The 27,268-nt window shown below is 46.0% G+C and overlaps 1 protein-coding gene across 1 annotated transcript in view; it reads left to right on the forward strand.

The window, feature by feature from the left end:
* SUFU (SUFU negative regulator of hedgehog signaling) overlaps positions 1 to 27,268 on the forward strand; it is a 118,204-nt gene that overhangs the window by 61,839 nt on the left and 29,097 nt on the right. The window contains 5 exon segments of the mRNA XM_030568507.1: positions 941 to 1,026; positions 4,182 to 4,254; positions 12,222 to 12,378; positions 19,272 to 19,315; positions 19,317 to 19,384. Of these exon segments, the coding sequence (XP_030424367.1) occupies positions 941 to 1,026; positions 4,182 to 4,254; positions 12,222 to 12,378; positions 19,272 to 19,315; positions 19,317 to 19,384 (428 nt within the window).

Genomic DNA, 27,268 nt, shown 5'->3' on the forward strand with positions numbered 1-27,268 from the left:
TCTTAGGTCACTTATTAAATTTTTTAAATTGAAACGGTTCTTCCCCTTATTCAGGAGATCCTAACTGAGCTATGCCAGTAAAACTAGCTGCTGCTTGGATCCACCAGCTGCTTTGATTTTTCCCATGCTACAGGGAGCAGCTTCTCCTGTAGGAACAGCTCTTTTCCTTCCTGTCCATATCCCCTGCTACTAATGGGGAGGGGGTCAGGGATGAGACCAAGCGAAGCCTAAAGTTGAAGCCCATGTAATCAGAGACCCACAGCTTGCAACTCTGCTGCAAAGTTCATCAGCAGGGAGTCCCCATGTGGTGGGCCTGAGGAAGTCTGTCAGATTAAAACTTGACTTTTGGGCTTTACTGTATAAGAGGAAGACTGACTGGGGAAGGGATAGATAATGGGGGGATCAGTAAGGTGGTCCTGGGTGAGATGGGGACCGGGGAGCAAGGCTAAGCAATAGAGCTCCTAGCTGACTCCCTGCTCTTCACAACTCTGCAGCCCCTATCCCTCTGTTGTGCATAGCCCACCTCCCTGCGTTCATGGATCCTAGCCCTCCAACCCTATTCCCAGGGAGAACATTTATTTTTCCTCTTCATTTGTATGATGGTTTATTGTTGTGGTTTTGTTTTGATCCCTAAGAAAAAATTATCATGAAAATGAAGAAATTAATGAGATACTTTCCTATTTTAAAGTTTGATTGTTGTAGGGCATGTAGGAGGGGCAAGTTGAAACAGAGGGGCGGGGGCCATGAGGGTTCATGTGAACGACAGCTTGAAGGCTGGATAATAGCTCTTCTGCACAAGCCCAGGCTTGTTTTATATCTCCAACTAGCTTAAAGGAACAGCCTCGCGCCCCCGAATCTTACCCAGCCAACACTCACTCCATTGGCACTCGGTACGTTTGCACCTGTTGCGTTGTGTTTAGTCCATTTGTTCTTGCTGTAGATCGTTGGGGTTTGCACTGAGGAGCTGCATGCAGCACAGCAGTGGAACGGACAGGGGATCTTGGAGCTGCTTCGGACTGTGCCCGTGTAAGTACAGCACCCCACCTGACTTCTGAAGCAAGTGCTCATAAATGCTTATCACCCCAAGCAGCCTGGCAGAAATGGTGCCTAACAGGAGGCAATGTTGTCATTTGTTTTTTATTTGTAATGTGTAGATTGTTTATTTAAACTTGCTTTGTGGAAGGTGGGAGCTCACTGCAACTCTTTCCTTACCTACAGAGACTGAGATGTGGGAATCCACTTGTTCAGAATAGAGTACAGTAACTCCTCACTTGACGTTGTAGTTCTGTTCCTGAAAAATGCGACTTTAAGTGAAACAATGTTAAGCGAATCCAATTTCCCATAAGAATGAATGTAAATGGGGGGCTTAGGTTCCAGGGAAATATTTTTTCCCATACAGTACTATAGTTGGGAGGTGCCCCTGCCTTACCCCACACAGGGACAGTCCACTGGCACTGGAGACAATGAGGCAGACAAGGAGGCTGAAGGTGCTGTAGGTTAGGAGAAGCATGTTGCACAGCAGCAGCGGCAGCTTCCCCTGCTCTGCAAGCACCAGGGGCAGGAGACTCAATCCTTGGCCCATCCACGCTACCCCTTCCCCCAAACCCCCACCCTTAACCCATCTCTTCTTCGCCTCCCCCTCCCCTTTACTCTGCATGCTGTGTCCTTGCTCCTCCCCCCTTCACTCCCCTGCCTCCTGAACACTGCAAGCCAGCTGCTTGCCAGGGGCAGGAGGAAGAGGAGGGAGAGGGGAGGTGCGCCAAGTCCTCACTTCTCCCCCCTGCCTCCTGCCCACAGCAATCAGGTGGTATGCGGCGTTTGATAGGCGGAGAGGGAGTGGGAGCCTTCGCGCCAAGTCCTCTCTCCTTCCCCCTCCCTCCTGAACGTGGCAAGCCAGCTGATTGCCACAGCTGATTGCAGAGGGAGAAGGCGCTGATCCATGGAGTCTGCCGGCGGTTGGGAGGTGCTATGAGGGGGGCATAGGTAGGGTGACCAGACATCCCGATTTTATAGGGACAGTCCTGATTTTTCGGTCTTTTTCTTATATAGGCTCCTATTACCCACCACCCCCATCCCAATTTTTCACATTTGCTGTCTGGTCACCCTAGGCGTGGGGGAGCTGATAGAGGGGTTGCCAACTGTGTACAAAGCAGGCAGTCAAACGATGTTATAGCAAAGCATTGCACAACTTTAAATGGAGCATGTTCTGTAACTGAGCAGGGGCATAAGATCGAAACAACGTTAAGCGAGAGGACGTTAAGTGGAGAGTTACTGTAGAATTAGACATTCGACTTTTAATTTCCTTCGTCTTATGCCTGTGGCATTTTCTCATGAGTTCTTCCTAAAGGAACCAGATGCTAAGCCAGAATAATTTACTGAGGTGACCTTTCAATACAGCTCAAAATAAGAGGGAAGGAGCCTAGTTTGTTAGAGTACTAGCAAAGTTTGGACCGCATCTCTATAAATGAACTATTGAGTCCGATCAGGTGGGCTAATTCACATGAGGAATGGTACTTATTTCCTAGTAAGACTGGTTTTGTGTAATTTCCATCTTGCAAAAATCCAAGTCAGTGTTGGGCAAAGAAAGATGTGGTTTTAAAGATATAAGAATTAGCAGCAGGTCACTGTTACCGTATTTGCTGGCTAGGCTACACATCATTGGACATTTTATTCACATGTTTTTTTCATATCTTTAAAGGTGAGGAAGGTGTTGTGGTACAGTAATAGATCAAAAGGTTTTATATTAAATGTTTTTGCATGCACATGCCAAGGCTCCATTAAACTTCTCAGGCTTTTCTAGCCCCAACAAAGTGCTTTATTTTCAAAAGTCCAGGCTAGATATCTGGGACAGTCCAGATTTAAGCTGATATCTCTGTTTCACTCTGAACCTTTCCTCTCAGCACAAGGGCAGACAGTCCTTGAGGATGCCCCAGGGAGGAAAACTTTAGCATGGATGCAAGCCTTTTTCCTATGACCCCAAGACACTGAAACAGTGTCTGACCCTGACTGCTTAAAGTCTGTGTAGAGCCATTTCATTCTCCTTGTTAAATGCTCAAAAAGACAAAACAAAGAGTGCAATTCTTTGACCAGCTCTACTAGAATGGGCATTTCTTTCAACTGTATCTCCAGGGATAGGCCAAAAACCAAGAAATACCTGTGTTTTGAAGCCAAAAGCTGCCTTGATTTTAGGTAACCAGGAATTGCATCTGTAGTATTGCATTTTTCAGAGATTGCAGTGAATAGCATCTTGTAGTTAACAATTGCCAATCCCAAAATGATATGATAAACCAGTGATCATGAATACATATCAGAAAATATGGAATACTAATTTTTACCATTTTAACATCTAGTGTAGAAGGAAAGTGTAAGGTGAACATTTAAGGCAAGAAGAGGTGTTTGATTTCAATAACATATTCGATGAGCAAATGAGCTTTCGCAGCAATTCTAGTAAATCAGTTCAAAAATACAGCTCTAAACTGACGTAGACTATCTATGCTGCTTGTGACCCAAAGTGAAAATTCAGGATTCCTCTTTTTGCAATAAACTCTCCCTTCACCTCTGCTAGGAGAGGTGTTGAGCCTTTCAACCCTCATTTCTAACAAAAGCTGAGGCTGCTCTGAACCATTTATGTGCACTGTGGATACTAACCAGGCAAAATGTAAGAACATTAGCCATGATAGAAAGCTAGTTATGATACTGAATGTGACTCTGCTGATCTAGGATGGATTGACAAAGGTATTTAACCTAAATATTTTTGTCAATATGGGCAATGATCTTATTAAATTTAGCCTAAATGTAAACTCTGAAATTTTACTTTGGTTACAGCTCAGTGCCTAGCAAGGCTAAAACTTAATTCAGTCTTGCAAAGTAAATGGGATCAAACCATATGAACTGTCTTCCTGAGCTGTGCAGCAGCTCTGAACTTTGGAAAACTTAAGCAGGATTCAAGAATAGGAGAGAGTCTCCAATGCAAGGCTGAGTAGTGTTGAGCACAACCATGCAGTATAATGCACTTTCATTATGTAATCGTGGATTTAAAGGGTCACGGGGCACTCTGGGTCTTACAAGAAGTCCGTCCATTACCTGTTTTGTCCAGGCACCTGTTCTGATTAAGCACCATAATGGTGGGAGCTCCTGGTCAGGATGAGTAACTTTGGTTCACTGCCTTTCTTTCTTTGTAGTGCTGGAGGCCTGTGGCTGATAACAGATATGCGAAGAGGAGAGACCATATTTGAGATTGATCCGCATCTGCAAGTATGTCTTTAGTTAGCCCCTCCCATTTTCTGTGAAGTTGAACTACTCGTTCAAGTGGATCCTCCCACAGCCCTTCCTGGTTAGGGATAATTCCTGTGTCCTCCATTAACATTCTCTCTGAGGAAGAGTAGTTCTCATGATCAACTGTTGCCAGGCACAAAATTGAATATATCTGTTTACTGTTGCTGTGCATTGTTGAACTACTGCATTCCACGTTAGAGATGTCTGCATTTCAGCCATGAATGGATTGATTCCTTTAAGTATTGCTGTAAAATGCTCTAGGACGGTGTTTCTTTTTGATACCAGGGACCGGCTTGCTACCTTCCTAAACTGTATCAGGGAGATCTCAGAGACCAGTGCTGCTTCACGGGCTGGTTGTTGAGAAACACTGCTCTAGGATCCTTCAAGATAAAGGGTGCTACAGTTGTTGATGAAGGGCCAAATCCTGAAGTCCTTACTCAGTTTGTCCAAATACTGTCTTGGTAAAAATTTCTCCCACCTTACAGGATTTTAAATTAAGTTGTCAGCTGAGGAAAGGGTGTCATTGTAGACAGCTCATTGAAGTCCTCTGCTGCATGTACAGCTTTTTTTAGAGGGAAGAGCGAGCAAGATGTTAGGGTACCTAAGGAAAAGAGTGGACAATTTTACAATGCCTTGATGTGAATCAATGGTGTGGACTTGTCTGGAATAGAGTGGATAGTACTGTCATCCCATCTCAGAAAGGGTATTGCAGAGCTAGAAAAGGGTTCAAAGAAAGATAAGAGAGATCAAGGGCGTAGAGAAACTCGTATGTGAAGAAATTGAAAAATTGGGGCTTTTTATCTTAGTAAGGGGATGATACGAGGGGATCTAGGTATATAATCCACGTGGTATAGAGAACATGGATGGGGAACTTATCTCTGTTTTGTAACTCAAGAACAAGGGGATGTTCAATTACGTTTCAATGTCAGACATTCAAAACCAATTAAAAAAACTCTCTCACACGTGTGATTGGTTGTGGAACTCATCGCTGCAGGAAGTCATTGAGAATTTAGAAAGATTCAAAACAAAACTGGATGTGGATTTCAAGCATTCTTAGAACTACAGTACTCACCTGGGGAAGTGAGGAAACAGATTGACAGAGCAAGACGGGTCCCCAGAAGTCACCTACTACAGGACAGGCCCAACAAGGAAAATAACAGAACACTGGCCATCATGTATAGCCCCCAGCTAAAACCTCTCCAGTACATCATCAGTGATATATAACCGATCCTGAAAAACGATCCCTCGCTCTCACAGACCTTGGGAGGCAGGCCAGTCCTCGCTTACAGACAGCTCCCCAACCTGAAGCAAATACTCACCAACAACTACACACCACAGAAATACTAACCCAGGAACCCATCCCTGTAACAAACCCCATTGCCTTCTCTGTCCCCATATCTACTCTAGCGACACCGTCATAGGACCCAGCCACACCATCAGGGGCTCATTCACCTGCACATCTACTAATGTGATATATGCCATCATGTGCCAGCAATGTCCCTCTGCCATGTACATTGGACAGTCTCTACATAAAAGGATTAATGGACATGAATCAGACATCAGGAATGGTAACATACAATAGGAAGTAGGAGAACATTTTAATCTCCCTGGACATTCAATAGCTACTTTCAAAATCCTGCTATTCTTCAAAAACAAAAACTTCAAAAACAGACTTCAAAGAGATACTGCAGAGTTACAATTCATTTGCAAACTTAACACCATTAATTTGGGCTTGAATAGGGACTGGGAGTAGCTGGCTCATTACAAAAGCAGTTTTCCCTCTCTTGGTATTGACACCTCCTCATCAATTATTGGAAGTGGACCACATCCACCCTGACCAAATTGGCCTTCAACACTGGTTCTCCACTTGTAAGGTAACTCCCTTCTCTTCATGTGCCAATATATATTTGTGCCTGTATCTCCAATTTTCACTCCATGCAGCTGAAGAAGTGGGTTTTTTACTCACGAAAGCTTATGACCAAATAAATCTGTTAGTCTTTTAAGGTGCCACTGGACTTCTCATTGGTTTTGTGGATACAGACTAACATAGCTACCCCTCTGATGCATGGATTTCAAGGCTATCAAGAAAGTTTGTTATAAAACAAAATTTGAAAGGATATTAAACCTCAGGCGTTAGGGTTTAAGCCAGTCTAACTACTAAAGATCAGGAAAAGACCCTGATGCACCTTCCTCTGGAGCATCTGTTACTGGCCATTGTCAGAGACATGATACTGGACTAGCTGCGCCATAGATAAGATTCATTATAACAATTATGTGCTTCTCTGACATCAGTAAGAATTTTGTCTTAGTAAAGAACTCCAGATTTGGCCCAATGTAACAAGTTTTACGTTAGCTATTCCATCTGTCTTATGGTCCATACATCTGTGTCTAATTGTCCTACGTAGCTATTGAATATCTTTAATGTGAAAGCTTGTATATTAAAACCAAATTATATTCCTTTTTTTTTTCCCCGGGGCATGTACATTGAAAACCCTAATCAAAACCTGACAGAAACGTAGTTCCACAAATCCAACAAATGTGTGGGGGTTTTGTGCTCAGATTTGACAGTAGTAGGCACTAATACAAAACCTTGAAAGATACATGATCTCCTACCATGGAAATGCATGGCTGAAACATGGATGTTTAACAGTGGAAGCAACACTACACAGAAGCTTATGGCAGATTGTAAAGAATCCTTTTCGTTAGAATCTATAGAGAATAGAGGCAGGATGAAATGAACCGAACAGGAATCGGGCCTGATTAACACCCCTACTCATACGGGAAATGCCATAGGATGTTGAATGAGCCCAAGTGAACTTCAGTTTTACATTTTGTATATTCCACAGCACTACCAGCAGCTCATCATGGTTAACCCCAAGCTGGAGTGTTGGTTCAGTATTAACTTGGTAGGGTGAGGGGTAGGATGCCACTTTACTGAGTCACAAGCTCAGCTTCTCCCAGCACCCTTTTATCCTGGCCTCCCATGAAGTGCTGATCAGGGCTGACAAGATCTGAAAAGGTCACAGCCTGAGGTATGGGAGTGTAGTTCTACCTCGGTATTGTTTTTGTTCTTCCACTCCAGCTAGCAAGATTTGATTACTACTTTTAAAAGATTGTCTGTAATATTTAGTTTCTGCCTCTCAGTGCTTTCCATGCCGAGACAGTGCTAGACTGTTCTTTGCACAATGGTGCCCCCTAGTGCCCACATTTTTGTTCATAGAGGTTCAAAGTAAAAGTGTGTCTCGGGGTGGGAACCAAACTTCCTGACACGCAAGTCAGCCATGACAAGCTGAGGTGTAGAAGTACTACTTTTTTCCCATCAGGCTCTAACTGTGCTTTCCCTTATCTGTTTGGGTCATTGATCTATTTGGGTATAAACAGTCTACATCCTCGGCATTTCCTGCCCCTGTCCTGTCCAGGTGCATACAGAAGCAGATGAATGTATGTTTCCTGCCGTGCTGCAGAACAGAGACTCAGCAGAGGGCTGTGCAGGCATAAGCGGCTGCTGCTGTGTTGAGTACCGTGCCAGGCCCATGTTTAATGTGTGTCAAGTTAAAGAAGTATGGACTATAAGGTGGATAGAAAGCTGGCTAGATTTTTAGGCTCAACGGGTTGTGATCAATGACTCCATGTCTTGTTGGCAGCAGGTATCAAGTGGAGTGCCCAAGGGTCAGTCCTGGGGCCGTTTTTGTTCAATATCTTATTAATGATCTGGTGGGTGACGTGGACTGCATCCTCAGCAAATTTGCAGATAACACTAAATTGGGAGGAATGGTAGGATATGCCAGAGAGTAGGGATAGGTTACAGAGGGACTTAGACAAATTCGAGGGTTGAGCCAAAAGAAATCTGATAAGGTTCAACAAGGAGAAGTGCAGAGCCCTGCACTTAGGATGGAAGAATCCCATGCACTGCCACAGACTAGGGACCAAATGGCTGGGCAGCAGTTCTGCAGAAAAGGACCTAGGGGTTACAGTGGACGAGAAGCTGGATATGAGTCAACAGGTGCCCTTGTTGCCAAGAAGGCTAACGGCATTTTGGGTTGTATAAGTAGGGGCATTGCTAGCAGATCGAGGGATGTGATCATTCCCCTCTATTCAACATTGGTGAGACCTCATCTGAAGTATTGTGTCCAGTTTTGGGCCCCACACTACAAGAAGGATGTGGAAAAATTAGAGGGCAACAAAAATGATAGGGGGCTGGAGCACATGACTTATGAGGAGAGGCTGAGGGAACTTGGATTGTTTAATCTACAGATGAGAAGAATGAGGGGGGATTTGATAGCTGCTTTCAACTACTTGAAAGGGGGTTCCAAAGAGGATGGATCTAGACTGTTCTCAGTGGTACCAGATGACAGAACAAGGAGCAATGGTCTCAAGTTGCAGTGGGGGAGGTTTAGGTTGGATATTAGGAAAAACTTTTTTACAAGGAGTGTGGTGAAGCACTGGAATGGGTTACCTAGGGAGGTAATAGAATCTCCTTCCTTAGAGTTTTTTAAGGTCAGGCTTGACAAAGCCCTGGCTGGGAATTTAGTTGGTGTTGGCCCTGCTTTGAGCAGGGGATTGGACTAGATGACTTCCTGAGGTCCCTTCCAACCCTGATATTTTATGATTCTATGACACATACAGCAAGTGGTGGGCCTTAGTGAGCTGCATGCTCAGAATGGGGGTGTGGAGGCTGAAGTTGCATTGGGTGTTGACAGTGATTGGAAATGTTTCTCAGGAGAAAACCTCGCCACTTTCCTGAGAGCTGGTAATGCCCAGCTGCCCAGTAACTAATGAGGGGTCTAGCCTGTGTTTAGATTGCATTGTCTTGTGTGGAAGGGGAGGTTTGTCTTCAGCACAGTGGTTCCCAACCTCTTCCATACAACTATGTGTTAGCCAGGCTTGGGACCAAATGCAGCCCGGGCATAAGCAAAACAGCAAGCATGTCTGAAATTATTGAGAATTGTGCCCAGGTAAGCCAGGGCTGAACTTAGGTCCTAAGAGGACAGCTATATATATACTCAGCAGCGTTGGTTGCCTCCAACTGAGTTGTGTGGATCTTGGACTGCTCTGAATCCATCTCACAATCACCAGAACAGTCCACGCTGCTTTGTGGGTTACAGCATATGCAGCTGAGTGTGGGTGACAGAGGTACATCAGGGATTAGCAGAGATGCTTCTTGTTATGGGACTGATCTTGCAAAATGCTGAGTGCTTCCAAGTTTCCCACGGAAGTCAATGGGAGATGAGTACGCTAAGCACCTAGTAGGGTAGAGCTCTAAGGTAGAGATAAGGAATCGTCATTGCTGATACTGGAGTGTGTATGTACCACTTGAAGAACCATTCTTTAACTGAATGCCTGAAGTTGCTGCTTCACAGTTTGCTAGGCTTCTTGCTCTTATTGAGATGTCCTTGAGGAATGCATAGAAGCATAGACCACTGAAGGATGCTAGCAAGGGAAGGGGGAACCTGACTTTATTCAGTGCTGAGTAATTTGTACTAGTTTAGTGGAACTTTTAGAGATGGCTTCAGTTTTGCCTATAAATAGAATGAGTTTCCCCCTATTGAGCTGACTCGTAGCCCTGATCCTTATGTCACCAGTCCAGAGCATGCAGGGACCTCGCAACATAAGCACAAATTTGGTAATTGCAGACATTGAACTTGAGATACCTCTGAAGGTGAGCATGGGGTACATAAGTAAAGCAATGTAAAACTGGATAGAAACGCTTGTGGTTGATGTTTACTTTAGCTTGGAGTCAGCCTTTTCATAGAATCGTAGAATATCAGGGTTGGAAGAGAGCTCAGGAGGTCATCTAGTCCAACCCCCTGCTCAAAGCAGGACCAATCCCAACTAAATCATCCCAGCCAGGGCTTTGTCAAGCCTGACCTTAAAAACCTCTAAGGATGGAGATTCCACCACCTCCCCTAGGTAACCCATTCCAGTGCTTCACCACCTCCTAGGGAAATAGTGTTTCCTAATATCCAGCCTAAACCTCCCCCACTGCAACTTGAGACCATCGCTTTGTGTTCTGTCATCTGCCACCACTGAGAACAGCCAAGCTCCATCCTCTCTGGAACCCCCCTTCAGGTAGTTGAAGGCTCCTATCAAATCCCCCTTCACTCTTCTCTTCTGCAGACTAAATAACCCCAGTTCCCTCAGCCTCTCCTCATAAATCATGTGCTCCAGACCCCTAATCATTTCCGTTTCCCTCCGCTGGACTCTCTCCAATTTGTCCACATCCCTTCTGTAGTGAGGGGCCAAAACTGGATGCAGTACTCCAGGTGTGGCCTCACCAGTGCCAAATGGAGGGGAATAATCACTTCCCGCGATCTGCTGGCAGTGCCCCTATTAATACAGCCCAATGTGCCATTAGCCTTCCCGGCAACAAGGGCACACTGCTGATTCATATCCAGCTTCTCTTCCACTGTAATCCCCAGGTCCTTTTCTGCAGAACTGCTGTTTAGCCAGTCGGTCCCCAGCCTGTAGCAGTAATGGGATTCTTCCATCCTAAGTGCAGGACTCTGCACTTCTCCTTGTTGAACCTCATCAGATTTCTTTTGGCCCAGTCCTCCAATTTGTCTAGGTCACTTTGGATCCTATCAGTACCCTCCAGCATATCTACCTCTCCCCGCAGTTTAGTGTCATCTGCAAACTTGCTGAGGGTGCAATTAATCCCATCATCCAAATCATTAATAAAGTTATTGAACAAAACCAGCCCCTTTTAAACCACTGCAGTTAGGCTTGCACTGGCAATCTGGAAACTCTGAGGATACAAGTACTGCGTGTAAGTTTCCATTAAAATCTGATGGCTGAAAAACAAAGTTCAGAGCATCTAACATGCAAGCATGCTTGAGTCAGTACACTGAAGCAAGAACTCTATTTAAAATGTGGGTGGTGCTGACAAAACGGTCACTTTGTTTACTATGTACAAATTGAAACCAGGAAGAAAGTTCCACACTTGCATTCAAATGCATACAATGAATAGAAGCTGAGTTCATCTCTGTATTTCAACCTTAAAATGAAAACAGCGAAGAGTCCATGTGGCACCTTAGAGACTAACACATTTATTTGGGCATAAGCTTTTGCAGGCTAAAGCCCACTTCATCAGATGCCTGGAGTGACAAATACAGTAGGCAGTGTGTGTGTGTGTGTGTGTGTGTGTATACAGTACATAAAAAGATGGGTGTTGCCTTACCAAGTGGGAGGTCAGGGCTAATGAGGCCAATTCAATAAATTTGTTAGTCTCTAAGGTGCCACAAGGACTGCTTGTTGTTTTTGCTACACGGCTACCACTCTGAAACCTCAAGTGGTTTGGGCTCAACAGCATCTCCTAGTGGTAAAAGCTGGAAATCCAGACTAAAAATAGTTCCTTCACTAGGTAGGCCTGCACTTAAATTTTTGGCTGCGGCTCAAAGTCTGAACGTTGCTAGCAACAAATGTGTGTGTCCTGGAAAACTTGTGGTGTCTAAGAACATACAGTAGTGTTAGTCAGCACTTATTATCTGATGTCCAAAAAGTCAGGTGTGGACATACCCATGGTGTAAGCCTCACCAGAGTAGTCTCTTGTATGCTGGGAAATTCTAACTCCAGAGGTGCAAGACATTCATGTGCTTGTAATTAAAGGGAGTGTTACGCAAAACCTCAGAACATTGCACAAACAGTAATTGCTCATTGCTACATTCATTGAGTTTATCTGTGGTTTGTAACATTGATACACGGTTAAGAATTGAATGAAGAGCGGAAGTAATCTGGTCATTTTGCAGAGATAGTATATTCATGCTTCTTGTGCTTTGGGTCTTTTAGAAGCATGTCAGAGATCATAGCTTTGGTCACCCAGGAGCTGATTTGGAAAGCAGCTGTTTTACACTCAGCTGGTAACAGGTGCACTGCAAGATTGTGCTTCTGACAGCTGCTTAGATCCAAACCACACCCAAAAAAGTCATGGCTCTTGGGATCTTTTCAAGCAGGAGAGAGTCGATAAAGGGATTGAGACAGATGGTTCGAACCTGAGTGGAGTGAGCGCCAAATGTGCCTGGGATGATCTGAGCCGGCCCCCAGAGGATGACGAAGATAGTAGAAGCATTTGCATTGGAACGCAGCCACGACGGCTGTCTGGGAAAGGTAAGAGGGACTTGACTGAGTCAGTCCCCTTCTCTTCCCCCATCCTCCTTCCCAGAGATATTCCCCATGTATTTGAAGCATTTGGTTTGCATAGCCTTAGGACTGTTCTATAGAGCTTGAAAGTTCACATTAAAGTTGTGCCCAATCTTGGGGTTCATTGCAAAGCCCAACCCTGCTCAACTTCACCCTCTTCAGGGAAGGAGGGAATTTATTGTTTCAGGTGACTGTCCGAGTTTAGCTTTGTTTGGGGTTAATGCCAATCGGAAGGTCCAGAGTAAAACTTAGGAAGCAAGCCCATGTGATGTGAAACCAAAAAGGTTCATCAGACACCTGTGCACAATAGTTGTTTCCCCCACCCGGCTCTAATTCTAATATAATATTTCCAAGTATTGGCTGTCAACTTGGACTGACATTGCTTGTTGCAACAATAACTCAAATGATACCTGTAAATAAGGGGCTCTGGAGAACAGGCTGAGAACACTGGAGACCTTATAGTGAGTGGCATTTTGGGTTACACATGGGGTGGATGTGGTGCACACATGAGTATGTGTAATTTAAGTCCTGTTTATGGATTTGAAAGATCTCATTTGTAGATTTATTACAATAAAATGTGTGGAAGTCTGATTTATAGGAGGAGTTGACATTAAAAACAAGTAATGATGATTTTTGTAGATAATCAATTAATATTTTTCTTGTCTTCCTTTCTTTTTAACTGAGAAATGAAGTCTTGGGGACATGTAAGTCATAGTACATAAGACACCAATTCCCGCCTCTCCCCCCGCTCTCCCAAATGAAAAATCTAGAAGATCTATACAAAGTCATATTTGTTATGCCCTTCCAATGATTCTGAAATGCTTTATATAGAATATTTCACTCCAACCTTTCACAAAAGTAGAGGGAGCTTCTTAGGAAGGCTTGCATGCAAATTTCCCTGTAATATATTTGTCTATCAGACATTATTGAAAAAAGGTTAAGGACTGCATTGAATGTGTATTTGAAGCTAAATGTGAAAATTAAGTTTCAGGATGAACTTTTGCCCTATGTAAAATTCTGTTCAGTTCCTTTCTTTCGTGGAGCGCACTCACATGAATGTGTTTAAATTAACTGACAGACTTGCAAAGCCAAGTGTAGAAGTTTAGGGAGTCATTTTTAATCTGATAAAGGGACAAAGTTCCATTGTGTCACCTGGTTTGGAAAATTCTCAGCAGGGCCGGCTCCAGGCACCAGCTTACCAAGCAGGTGCTTGAGGCGGCAACTCTGGAGCAGGGCAGCACTTTAAGGTATTCAATGGCAATTCAGCGGAGGGTCCCTCACTCCCACTCAGAGCGAAGGACCTCCCACTGAATTGCTGCAGATCGCGATCGCGGCTTTTTTATTTATTTATTTATTTATTTATGGCTGCTTAGGGAGGCAAAACCCCTGGAGCCGGCCCTGATTCTCAGCATCAAAGGATAAAACAAAGACTGTGAATGGCTTGCCAACTACAAAACCAGTTTCTTCTCTCTTGGTTTTCACACCTCAACTGCTAGAACAGGGCCTCATCCTCCCTGATTGAACTAACCTCGTTATCTCTAGCTTGCTAGCATGTTTATACCTGCCCCTGGAAATTTCCACTACATGCATCTGAGGAAGTGTGTATTCACCCACGAAAGCTCATGCTCCAAAACGTCTGTTAGTCTATAAGGTGCCACAGGACTCTTTGCTGCTTTTACAGCGTCAAAGGGTTAGCCCTGGTCTATACTATGAATTTAGGTCAAATTTAGCAGCGTTAGATCAGTTTAACTTGCACTCATCCACACCATGAAGCTGTTATTTTCGACTTAAAGGGCTGTTCAAATAGATTTTGGTACTTCTCCCCCCGACGAGGGGATTAGCGCTGAAATCGACCCTGCTGGGTCGAATTTGGGGTAATGTGGTCTCAATTCTATGGTTTTGGCCTCCGGGAGCTATCCCAGAGTGGTCCATTGTGACCGCTGTGGACAGTGCTCTCAACTCCGATACACTGGCCAGGTAGACAGGGAAAGGCCTGTGAACTTTTGAATCTCATTTCCTGTTTGGCCAGCATGGCGATCTGCAGGTGAGTGCACATCTCATCAGCAGAGTTGACCATGATGGAGTCCCAGAATAGCAAAAGAGCTCCAGCATGGACCAAACGGGAGGCACGGGATCTGATCGCTGTATGGGGAGATGAATCAGTGCTATCAGAACTCTGTTCCAAAAGACGAAATGCCCAGACATTTGAAAAAATCTCAAAGGGCATGACGGACAGAGTCTATAAGGGGACCCACAGCAGTGCCACGTGAAACTTAAGGAGCTGAGGCAAGCCTATCAAAAAAACAGAGAGGCAAATGGCTGCTCCAGGTCAGAGCCCCAGACATGCCACTCCTATGATGAGCTGCATGCCATTCTAGGAGGTGCAGCCGCCACTGCCCCACCCGTGTGCTTTAACTCCGTCAGTGGAGTAGCACGCAACGGGGATGCGGGTTTTGAGAACGAGGAAGATCGCTCACAGCAAGGAAGCAGAGAAGCCATTCTCCCCGACAGCCAGGAACTGTTTCTGCCTCCTGGACCCACCAGGCGGAGAAGGGACCTCTGGTGAGTGTACCCTTGTAAATATTATACATGATTTAAAAGCAAATGTGTTCAATGATTAATTTGCCCTGGCATTTACGGCCAATACAGCTACTGGAAAAGTCTGTTAACATGTCTGGGGATGGAGCGGAAATCCTCCAGGGACATCTCCATAAAGCTCTCCTGGATGTACTCCCAAAACCTTTGCAGAAGGTTTCTGGGCAGGGCAGCCTTATTCCGTCCTCCATGGTAGGACACTTTACCACCCCAGGCCAGTAGCATGTGGTCTGGAATCATTTCATAACAGCATGGCAGTGTGTGGTCCCGGTGTTTTCTGGCATTCAAACAGCATCCCGTTCCTTATTTTTCTCTGTTATCCTCAGGAGAGTGATATCATTCCTGGTCACTTAGTTGAAATAGGGTGATTTTATTAAGGGGACATTCAGAGGTAGCTGTTCCTGCTTGGCTGTTTTCCTGTGGCTGAACAGAAATGTCCTCTGCTGTTAGCCACGCGGTGGGGGGAAGGGTGAAGCGATCATCCCAGAGAATTGGGTGTGTGAGGGGGTAAGTTGGATTTTGCTGCACTCTAACCTGAAAACCGCAGCCCCTCCTCCTTTTAAATGGCCAATCCAATGGCTGCTTGGTATGGGAAATGAGAGCACTGCTGTTTGAAACCATTCCCACATGTTATGAAGGTTAAAGAAGCCAAAAGACTGTGTCTTACCATGGGTGCCTGCAAGTCAAATTCTGTTGCCTGGCCCTGCGTGAAAGATCTCTCACACCAAACCAGCATACTCTCAATTAGAGTCAAAATGTGACCTTGTAGTGAAAGCACATGTGCTATGTAATGTTAACAGCAAGGTTTACCCTGAAAGTCTGCCCATTTTTCTCTAAAATGTAATTAAAAAGACACTACTCTCCTTTTTTTTTCCTCCACCAGCTGCAAATGTTTCAACGCTCACACTATCTTCTCCTTCCCAGAGGCTAGTGAAGATTAGAAGGCTAAAAAAACGTACTCACAATGAAATGTTCTCTGCGCTCATGCAGTCCTCCCACACTGAGAGAGCCCAGCAGAATGCATGGAGGCAGACAATGTCAGTCCAAGAAAGCACAATATGAATGCGAGGACAGGTGATGGGCTGAAGATGATAGGTGGCATCAGCTTGCTGACAGAAGGCAAGAGGCAATGCTGAGGCTGCTGGAGAAACAAACTGATATGCTCCGGGGTATGGTTGAGGTTCAGGAAAGGCAGCTTGAGCACAGACCGCCGCTACAGTCCCTGTATAACCAACCACCCTCCTCCCCAAGTTCCATAGCCTCACCCAGATGCCCAAGAACACAGTGGGCGGGCCTCCAGGCAGCCAACCACTCCACCCCAGAGCACTACCCATGCAACAGAAAGCTGGCATTCAATAATTTTTGAAGTGCAGTGTGGCCTTGTCCTTCCCTCCTCCCCCGCCCCAGGCTACCTTGGCAGTTATCCCCCATTTGTGTGATGAATTAATAAAGAATGCATGAATGTGAAACAGCAATGACTTTATTGCCTCTGCAAGCGGTGGTCGAAGGGGGGAGGAGAGGGTGGTTAGCTTACAAGGAAGTAGAGTGAACCAAGGGGGGAAGGGGTTCATCAAGGAGAAACAAACAGAACTTTCACACCGTAGCCTGTCCAGTCATGAAACTGATTTTCAAAGCTTCTCTGATGCGCAGCGCACCCTCCTGTACGCTGCTAACCGCCCTGGTGTCTGGCTATGCATAATCAGTGGCCAGGCGATTTGCCTCAGCTTCCCACCTTGCCATAAACATCTGCCCCTCACTCTTGCAGATATTGTGGAGCGCACAGCAAGCAGTAATAATAATGGGAATATTGGTTTCGCTGAGGTCTATCCGAGTCAGTAAACTGCGCCAACGTGCTTTTAAACATCCAAATGCACATTCTATTACCATTCTGCACTTGCTCAGCCTGTCGTTGAACAGCTCCTGACCACTGTCCAGGCTGCCTGTGTACGGCTTCATGAGCCATGGCATTGAGGGGTAGGCTGGGTCCCCCAGGATAACCATAGGCTTTTCAACTTCCCCAGTGGTTATTTTCTGGTCTGGAAAGAAAGGCCCTTGCTGCAGCTTTTGAAACAGACCAGAGTTCCTGAAGGTGCAAGCATCATATTCCTTTCCCAGCCATCCCACACTGATGTTGATGAAATGTCCCTTGTGATCCACCAGTGCTTGCAGCACCATGGAAAAGTACCCCTTTCGGTTTATGTACTTGGTGGCTTGGTGCTCCGGTGCCAAGATAGGGTGCCAAGATAGGGATATGGGTTCTGTCTATTGCCCCACCACAGTTAGAGAATCCCATTGCAGCAAAACCATCCACTATGACCTGCACATTTCTCAGTCATTACCCTTGATAGCAGCAGCTCTTTGATTGTGTTGGCTCCTTGGATCACAGCAGCCCCCACAGTAGATTTGCCCTCTCCAAATTGATGCCCAACTGACCAGCAGCTGTCTGGTGTTGCAAGTTTCCACAGGGCTATCACCACTCGCTTGTGAACTGTGAGGCTGCTCATTGTGATATTCTTGCAGTTCAGGGAAGAGGAAAGCATGTCACAAAGTTCCATGAAAGTGCCCTTACGCATGCGAAAGTTTTGCAGCCACTGGGAATCATCCCAGACCTGCAACACTATGCGGTCCCACCAGTCTGTGCTTGTTTCCCAGGCCCAGAATCGGCGTTCCACAGCATGAGCCTGCCCCATTAACACCATGATGTCCACGCTGCCAGGGCCTGTAATTTGAGAGAAGTCTGTGTCCATGTCCTCATCACTCTCCTCACCGCACTGCCGTCGCCTCCTCTCCTGGTTTTGTTTTTGCAGGTTATGGTTCTGCATATACTGCAGGATAATGTGTGTGGTGTTTATAGTGCTCATAATTGCAGTGGTGATCTGAGTGAGCTCCATGCTTGCCGTGCTATGGCATCTGCGCTGAAAAAAGGCGTGAAACGATTGTCTGCTGTTGCTCTGACGGAGGGAGGGGTGAATGATGACTTGGCTTACAGGGTTGTCACACAGAATGGCCCCCTCAAGTATTAAACTCACAACCCTGAGTTTAGCAGGCCAATGCTCAAACCATTGAGCGATCCCTCCCCCCACTATTCACAGAGGGAGGAGGGAGCAAATGAATACAAAACAAATCTGATCTCTTTATTGTTTTGATCCATTCCATCTCTCTTATACAGACGGTGCAGTACAATTGCTAGCCACTGTCGTCTCCTGGCTGCTTGCCAGAAGACGGTGCAGTATGACTGCTGGCATCGTCGTCTCCCATTTATGTCCAGGCGTCCCCGGCCGACCTCACCGAGGCCTGCCAGGAGCACGCATATCTGCCCAGGCGCCCCCAACCGACCTCACCGAGATCAGCTAAAAGAGCACTCAGGAGACGATGACGAAGGCTACCAGTCGTAATGCACTCTCTGCTGCCAAAAGGCAAATCAGCTGCTGCTGTGCTAGCAATGCAGTACCATGTCTGGCAGCACCCAGGCGACATACGGTGATGAAGCTGAGCAGGGCTCCATGCTTGCCATGGTATGTGGTTGCACAGGTAACCCAGGAAAAAAGGCGGAGGAAGAACTATTTATTGCCGTTGCTTTCATGGGGGAGGCCTGATGACATTTACCCAGAACCACCTGCAACAATGTTTTTTGCCCCATCAGGCATTGGGAACTCAACCCAGAATTCCAGTAGGCTGCGGAGACTGCGGGAACTGTGGGATAGCTACCCACAGGTGCAATGCTCCAGAAGTCAATGCTAGCCTCAGTACTGTGGGACACTCCGCTGAGTAAATGTTCTTAATGGTCTTAAGTGGGGACCACACACAATCGACTGTATAAAATCGATTTCTAAAAATTCGACTTCTGTAAATTCGACCTAATTTCATAGTATAGACATGGATATGTCTTGAATTCAGGCGGTTCAGGGAGAACTTTTTCCCCTATGAAAAGGGGTGGATGAGATACCTAATTGCTTAATATTTGCCCCCTCTGGATGACTTCTTACCAAAGGCTCCATCCTTCCTTGCTGGAAGGTTGGATATACATTGGGGGCACCAAAATGGACGAAACTGAAATGAACTGCAGTGAAATAACTTCATAAGCCTTAGGTGTCATGGAGAGCACCTCTTTCTGCACCCAGGCAAAAGGGGTGAGGCTCAGTTGAATACCTGTTATGGAAACAGACGCCAAAAGAAGCTGACCTCCTCAGGTTCTCATTAGCAGATGTTGCGGGGCTGGGGGATGTGTGTGTATAAATCACGTTCAAACAAACTCTCTTTTGCAGATACAGAGCAAATCAGGGAGACTTTGCGGAGAGGGCTTGAGATTATACAGCAAACCGGTTCTACCTCCAATAAACGCCCAAAGACAGAATGGGTTGAACTATGATCGAGCACCGTAAGTAGGATCCCATGCTCTTCAGATTTGGGGAAAGGGAAAGAGTAGAAGAGTTGAGAGTGAAAATGAGATTATGGCTTGGCGGGACCATTGCATGGGGAGTAGGGGAAAGGGTACAGTGGGTACTTGCTGTCTAGGAAACACAGAGGGAGATGAATTTTCAGGGTGGTTTAATGGCAATAGTAAATAGAGATCGATCTTGTACTGTGCGATAGTGTTCCAAAAGAAGCCCCTTCGCTTAAGTTGTTTGAAGTTGGAATGGAAAAAGCACTGGAGAATGTATTGTAGGGAAAATAGCTGCCAGTATCATCCAGAGAGTTAGCTGGACTAGATGACAATGTAGATCTTTTTCCTACGTAACTTCTGAGTTGGTGAGTGCATGGCAAATGGCCTACTTGCACATGCGCACATGTCTGATCATTTTTTCCTTTGAGGGCTTCCCCACCCACTGAACGTGAGACCTCATTTTCAGTTACCAGTGGCACTGTTTTGCCCTGAGAGAGAGCAGTGGAGGAAGACTGTTGAGCAATGCTGTCAGCACCACAGTTTACCTACCTTGAATGGTTGTATCTGGAGCGTCTCGCTTTCTGGACCCAGTGCATGTTTTCTCTTAGGGGGATGGCGACAGGGCATGGCTGGTGGGCGGTGGATTTCTAAAGCAGCTATTAAAAGCAGTAAATATGGGAGGGGATTGTCATCTACACTTAATCTTTACTGCACGGTTCTCATCTTTTTGCTACAATTTTTTTTTTCCTTCTCCTTCAGCCTTGTGCTTTTGTCCAAAGAGTAGAGGTCAGCGTGAAATTCTTCCTTTTTTCAGTGGTCAGAAATGCTCGCTGTCCTTCAAACTGCTCCTTTCCCTTCACCTCCCACTGTTCGCTGCCTTTCCTGTGCTAGTTCATTCGTAACTGACACATCATAGCCAAGAAATATCATTCTTAGTACTTGTTATAGTCCTCTCATCCTTTCTCCTGTTTCTTCCTCTCTGTTCACTGTTCGGCTGGTCAAATCTTTTGGGTCACAGGGTCTCTTAATTCATGATGCTATATAAATATCAAGTAACATGAAATAGATGTGGCGTGGCTGTATTTAAAAAGGCACTTGAGATTTTTTCATCATTTTAAAAATCATTCTTAGATTCAGTATAATAATACTGTGGGGCCAGATTCTGACATCTCTATTGATATTGAGTAACATCTTGCTCCATGAAGGGTGGTCCCATGGAAATTTTAATTTTTTTAAAAAACTGCTTGTTGGCTAAGATACTATTTGGCTATCACATCTGTTCCTTGGAAGGTTGAAATTTACCCAAAATCTTTTTTTTATGATGCATGTCTGCTGATCTGTTACAGGATTGCTCCTGAGTACTGTGCTACTGGTGTGGAATTAAATAGGCAGTACATCTCCTATGTTCACAACTTTTCAGGGACAGCAAAACATTTGGGGTCACTGTCAGTTTGACATACAAGCACTAGTACCGGAACGGCAGCTATAATTCAGACAAGACAGGCATTCAGGGATCAGATAAACAGGTCTCTACTGAAGACAGAGCACTGAAGCGTTGGAGGGAGACTTCAGCAAGGGTGAAAGGCAGAACACCTGCATAAATATTGACATGTCTGTTTTTTTAACAGCTCAAGGCAAGGAGGAAGGTGAATCAAATATGGAACCCTCCTGACCTTGACAGTGCCTATTGTAATGAACATATCTCATTTCCTTATCTTATCAGTATTCCCCTAAGCGAAAAAGATGGGGAATGATTGCTTCCCAGTATTTGCTTGCTGAAAGATCAATAAGTTGCTTTGCTCAGTCTACGGTTTACCACTTTGGAAACAGATAGCTACCCTGTTTCTCCATAATAGCAGATCTCATAGGGGAAGACAGCGTCTACAAGGCTGTGTCTTTTCCTGGAAGTCACTCTGATAGCTAGCACCCCTCTAGTGCTAAAAGAGCTCTCCACCCCTGAAATCAAACAGCCATATGCTCCCCCCATGTCTTGCGTTCTTTCTGCTACCTTAGACGTTGGTTTATAAGAGAAGCTTTCACTTCATGCTGATGCCTTTTCCCGAATCACCATGTTCATGGAAGAAAGTGCAGTGAAATCTCGACTAGGCCTTCTCTGTCCTGGGAAAATGACTCATGCTGGAAAATGTGTTAACTAATACATTTTAACTAGTGCCACGGTAATCTCATTTAAGACATGGGCAGTTGTGTGTGCTAGTTAAAACGTATTAGTTAACGCATTTTCCCAGTATAGACAAGGCTAAAGAATTCAACCTGATTAAGCAGCTTCCTGCCCTAAGAGACCATCACAAAGTATCCTTGGACTCTGAGCGTGTTAGATCAAATGGGGGAAGAGCTTCAGCACCACTGATATAAAACTGCTACAACTGGTGGCATTTTTAGCATGTCTAGATGAAATCAAATCTCCAGTCTTTATGCAAGTATCTAAAGTGACAAACAGCAAGGTTGAAAGACAGGGTGCATGGGTCTCTGCAGATTTCCTGTGTGACCTTGGGCAGGTCACTTATGGTATGTCTATGCAGCAACTAGACACCAGTTGCCTTGGGCTTGTGGGGCTCAGGGTCCGGGGCTGTTTCATTGCATATAGACTTCCAGGCTCAGGCTGGAAGCATGGGTTCTAGGACCCTGCAGAGTGGGAGAGCCTCCTCTCAGAAGGTCTACGCAGCAATGAAACAGCCCCACAGCCCTGAGTTGGCTGGCCCAGGCCAGCTGCAGGTTTTTTTCTATGTAGATATACCCTTAGCCTCTCAGTGCCTCAGTTTCCACATCTGTAAAATGGGAATAGTAGCTCTGCCCTCCCTTGCAAGGTGTTGTGAGGCTAGATATATTGACTATTGTGAGAGTCCTCAAAAACTACACTGATGTGACCTAGTGTGTGATCATACACTGCACTGTTTATTCCAGACCGTAAAATATCAAGTTGTGGCTATTTTTGAAAGCCGTGTGAATAAGTGCTTTAGGGGGGCTATTCAGGAACATGACAGAAGTATTCTCTCAGCCAGGGTAAAGTATATCTCATCCACTTTGCATGTTGGAAGTCCACAGAATTTAAGATTATAACATTTGCACCTAGCTGAGAGTAAAATATTAAAATCTGACACACAGGCAAACTCCAATAGCTTATGCAGTTAAAAAGTGTGTGCTGTTTATTCCAAAGACTTGCAGTTGCTGACCACTGTCTTTCCTTCCTTCAATAATCCGTCAGTGTTTAAATCAGCAAAACATAGTTTTCTAATAGTTCTATGCATAAAACTGTGCAGAAGGGATGCAGACCTGGGTGTAATTTGCTAACCCTGCATCATTGCAACTGAAGCATTTGTATTCTAAGACCCATATTTCTTCTTTGAGTGCTTGCTCATGTCCATTCCACATGAGGTGTGTGTGCTCACCACATGAACTGGTGCTGGAAGTTTTTCCCTCAGCAATATCTGTAGGGGACCAGCTGTGGTGCCCCCTGGAATGGCGCCCACATGGTGCGGTATAAGGGGTGCCACTGACTCCCCACACCCTCAGTTCCTTCTTGCCGCCAGTGATGGTGCTGAACTTCTGCTGCTTCGGCTAGCGTTGTTTCATGCTCAGTTCATGCAAACTTTGAAAACCTGTAATAGAGTTGTATATAGTTAGTAGTTCTTAGCAGTAGTTCTCAACTCTGCGTTAGTCCTGGACGGGACTCAGCCAGGGGATGGGGCATGCTCCTATCCCCAAGCTTTAAGCCCTGTGATTGCTGCAAACAGCCTGTGCCCGTCAGTGATCCACATACCAGCTGCCTAAGGTGCTTAGGCAAAGGACACACGTGACAAATGCTGTATCTGCAAGTCCTTCAAACCTAAGATGAGGAAGGAGCGCAATATCCATCTGAAAGCGCTCTTGATGGAGTCGGCACTCACTTCGGCACCGGAGCAGCAATCCGACTTCTCACCGAGCACCATGGCCTCTGTGCGCAGTGCTCCGCCGGCGCAGTCCACGAGCCAGCACCGGTCCCCTGCCACGGCTCTGGAGAAGCCAAAAAAGACAGAGAGGAAGATCTCCTACCTCGTGCAAGGAAAAGGAGAGGATTAGGGGTGAGCCATGACCTGTGCCGGGCAGCACAACGCCCCCATTGGGAATTTGGTCGAGTGGTGCAGCCCATCCAATGGTTTGCCTGTGACCCTGGATAGTGGTGCGGGCCAGGCCAGCATCAGGTGCCGTAAATGCACAATGCCCTTCTAGCAGCTCAGGAGATCCTGACACTCCCGGTGCCACCCACACCAGTTTCAGCAGTAACCCGGTCTCGAGGAAACCTGCGTTGGGACCTATTTGTGTGTCCCAGTCTCAGTGGTACCATTCTCCATCGAGAGGGACATCCTGCCATTGCTCACTCGCCTGAAGCCATCATGCCTCAGGACTAGGAGGCAGGCTCAGCTGAGCCCTCTTCAGTTCCTGCACAGGGGCACCAATCGAGGAACTGGAGGCGTAATTTGCCAGTAGATTGGTGCAGACCCTCTGGGGCATGTGCCACCCAGCAAGAGCTCCGAGACCAGCCCCCGACCATCTCCAAGGGCCCAGTACCGATGCCAGAGACTGCTGATCGCCGGGGCTGTCATTGCCCTGCTTAGGACGATCCTCCCGGTAACCAGCCTGTAGTAACTCCCGGTCCTATTCAATGTCCTGGTACCGGTCCAAGTAGCTGTATCTGACCAGATCTACTGAACGCTGTCGTTCCCCGAGAGCCCAACCAAGACGATCTTGCTCGGACAGGTTGGCTTTGGGTTGCAGTGACAGTCACCAGTCAGACAAGAGCCACCACTCAGCCCAATCCTGGTCTCCTGGTACCATCCATCCACCGAGGGCCCAGCAGTCTTTGCAGGACCTGCCCTTCGACAGTGGGGCCCTATTGAGGAGCAAACAGACAGCAAGTTGCATGGTCTCAAGGACTCCTACACCACCCTAAAAACCCTGGGGGGGTCTGTCCCAGCCCCAGTGTGTAAGTGGCAAGAAGGAATTGAGGGTGGGAGGAGCCAGCGGTGTCCCTTGTACCGCACCATGCGTGTGCCAGTCTAGGGGGCGCCAGAGCTAGCCGCTGCGGATACGGTTGAGGGAAAAACTTCCGGCACCGGTGCATGTGTGCGAGTGCACACGCTTATTACAGAATGGACGTGAGCAGCACATCTTGAAGAACACCAGTTACAGAAACAGTAACCTTTTTTTTGGTTGCTGAGAGGGCTCAGTCCTGCAGTGTGCTCAGCACTCTGGCCCTAGTCCAGCACAGCACGTGCTTAATTGTAAGTATGTAAGTAATTCCACTGATTTAATACCAGTTCAGTTTGTCCCAAGTCCTAAGAAAAGCTTCCTTGAGGAAAATTGTTTTCGGTCTAAACTCTTCAGAGCAGCTGTAGCACGAGTCACAAGACTGGACTTTCTTTTGTAGTTACTACTGTAGACAGTGCAGTTCCTCTTCTGAAGATATGACTGAAAACACTCCCGAGGTTTAAAAGTGCATTGGACAATTGTTTCTCAGAATGACTGTTCGTTCCATTCATAAACACCTATTAATCAGTTCATAGAAATTAAATAAAAACATGTCTGGTAATCTTTGGAAATGTTTTGTCATTTGGACCATGAAAACATAATACTCTGCTTCACTGCTTGGGGAAAATGAGGCTTATATGCATAAATATATTCATTAGTGTGCATTATTTGCTGGGTAGGACCTGCAGCATCGAAAGTGCTTTCCAGACAGATAAGGGATGGTCCCCGCACCATGAAGCTCGCAGTCTAAGCTGCAAGGAATCCGTGTTGGAGCCAGATACTGTTCAGACTCCTGATGTAAAAGATCAGTGGCACTCGTAGAGTCAAGCTTTGTTCTCTATTTTAATTTCTTAATGTAATAGATCCTGGGCAGAGATCTTCACAGCACTGGCAATTAATCCTCACACCACCACCTGAAGGTAGGTAAGTGTTCTCTCCACTTTACAGATGAGGAAATGGAGGGTAACTAACTTGCCCAAGGCCAGAAGTTCTAAGCAGAGCCAAAATTGGAACCTGGGAGTTGTTAATTCCTAGCCCCCTTCCTGAACCCTCTAGAAAACTCTCCTTCTGTGAGGGTGTAACAGGGTCAGCTACTCACTGCTCGGCAGCACCTTCTTGTGGCTCCTCTGGGGAATTCACTCACTGCTGTCTGTGCCCTGTCCAGGGGTCACTCAGCCCCTGGCCTCAATCACTCGTTCTGCGGCCCCTCTCTCGCTCCTCTCCTGAGCCACAATCATTTTCCCCTTCTGGGGTCTCACCAGAGTCACTCTCCACACAGTGTCAGGCAGTCTCCCTGTCTCCTGCGCTGACTTCAACACTCCTACCGGTCTCCTCCTACTCCAGGTTCCAGTTCAGAGACACCTGAACCAGCAGTTCAGGTCTATTCTCCCAGTCCTTTCTGCTCCATCCCTGGACTGCTTCCTGCTCTTCTCCCCCGCCCCCTCATATATCAGGGAATGTCTGCAGGGTTTCCCACTGCAGCCCTCTCTGTTGCCAGCTCCCTGGCTTGATAGAAGCTCCCACCTGTTTGTGACCAGATGAGCTTCATCCCCAATTAAGCCTCATTTCATCCTAGCTTCCCTCCAGGTGCAGCCAACAGCTAATTGGCACCTCTTGCCTATATTAACCCTTCCAGGGCTAGTGTGGGATGAACATCTCATCACAGAGGGCAATGGTATTTGTAAACACTATATCAGTAAACTGGCTGAAGTCATCAACTAAGGGATAGAATATAAATCTACAGCTCGTGAAATGTACAAACTAAGATTAAAAATACTGCTGGCTACAACTTTCTGTGCCAGTGCTCCAATACCTTTCACCCAATTCCCCAGTGATCTGACCCTTTTCTCAGAAAAAGTGTAAGCAACTGAGTGAGGCCTCCTGTTACTGAGACTGAATTACTTTGGCAAAATACAATATTGACTGACTGTACTACTCCTTAGTATTGGGGTTAGCTCTCTTCACCCAGAGACCTTAAATAGCATAAAGAATTAGAGCAGCAGTACTCCCTGCAGCAGGAAAAGTACGCTCTTCATGTATCTTTGACTTTGAAAAACCGTTTGTATATTCACTTACTCATCATTACATTGCTTACCCCTCTGGTCCAGACAGATCTGGTTCATGGAATGACTAACAATGTCTGCCCACCCACCAATCAGGATCTGGCCATTTCTGGATCTCCTAACCCAGGACGGGGGTAAAATCAAACATCCCAGTCTGGGCTTACTCCACCTCGGGACCTGGTGTTTGGATGGGCATCAGAACTAGAATGCTCATGTTCTGTTCCTATTTAGGAAACCTTAACCAAGTTAGAAAGGATTCTACTAGAATCTGCTGCCCAACCACATGGAGATGATTTTTGGCCTGGGCACGACTCCACCAACATTCTCCATATTCTGCAGACTATCTCTTGTCCCTGAAGGCTTCAGGTCTCACTCTTAGTTCGCTATGGGTACACCTAGCAGTGATTAATGCCTTCCTTCCTCTAGTGGAAAGACATTCCATCTTTATCCACCTAACTACTGTATGGTTTATGAAAGGCTTGATTGGGACCTTCCCGCCAATCCTTATACCTATGCCTCAATGGGACCTTACCCTTGTTCTGTCAACACTCATAGGTCCACCTTTTGAACATATGGTGACATGTGACATGGCCCACCTATCCATGAAGGTTTCATTCTTAGTGGCCGTCACTTCTTCTAGGAGGGTTTAGTGAGCTAGGTGCCCTCAGGGCAGACCCACTGTATAGTATTCCACAAAGAGTTTTATCTTCATTTTACATCCCCAATTTCACCCGAGGATGTTTTGAGTTCCACATCAATCAAATGATACTTACTTGTGTGTTTCTTGAAA

The sequence above is a fragment of the Gopherus evgoodei genome, chromosome 7 (assembly GCF_007399415.2).
Source record: "Gopherus evgoodei ecotype Sinaloan lineage chromosome 7, rGopEvg1_v1.p, whole genome shotgun sequence".
In the NCBI taxonomy this organism is placed as follows: Eukaryota; Metazoa; Chordata; order Testudines; family Testudinidae; genus Gopherus; species Gopherus evgoodei.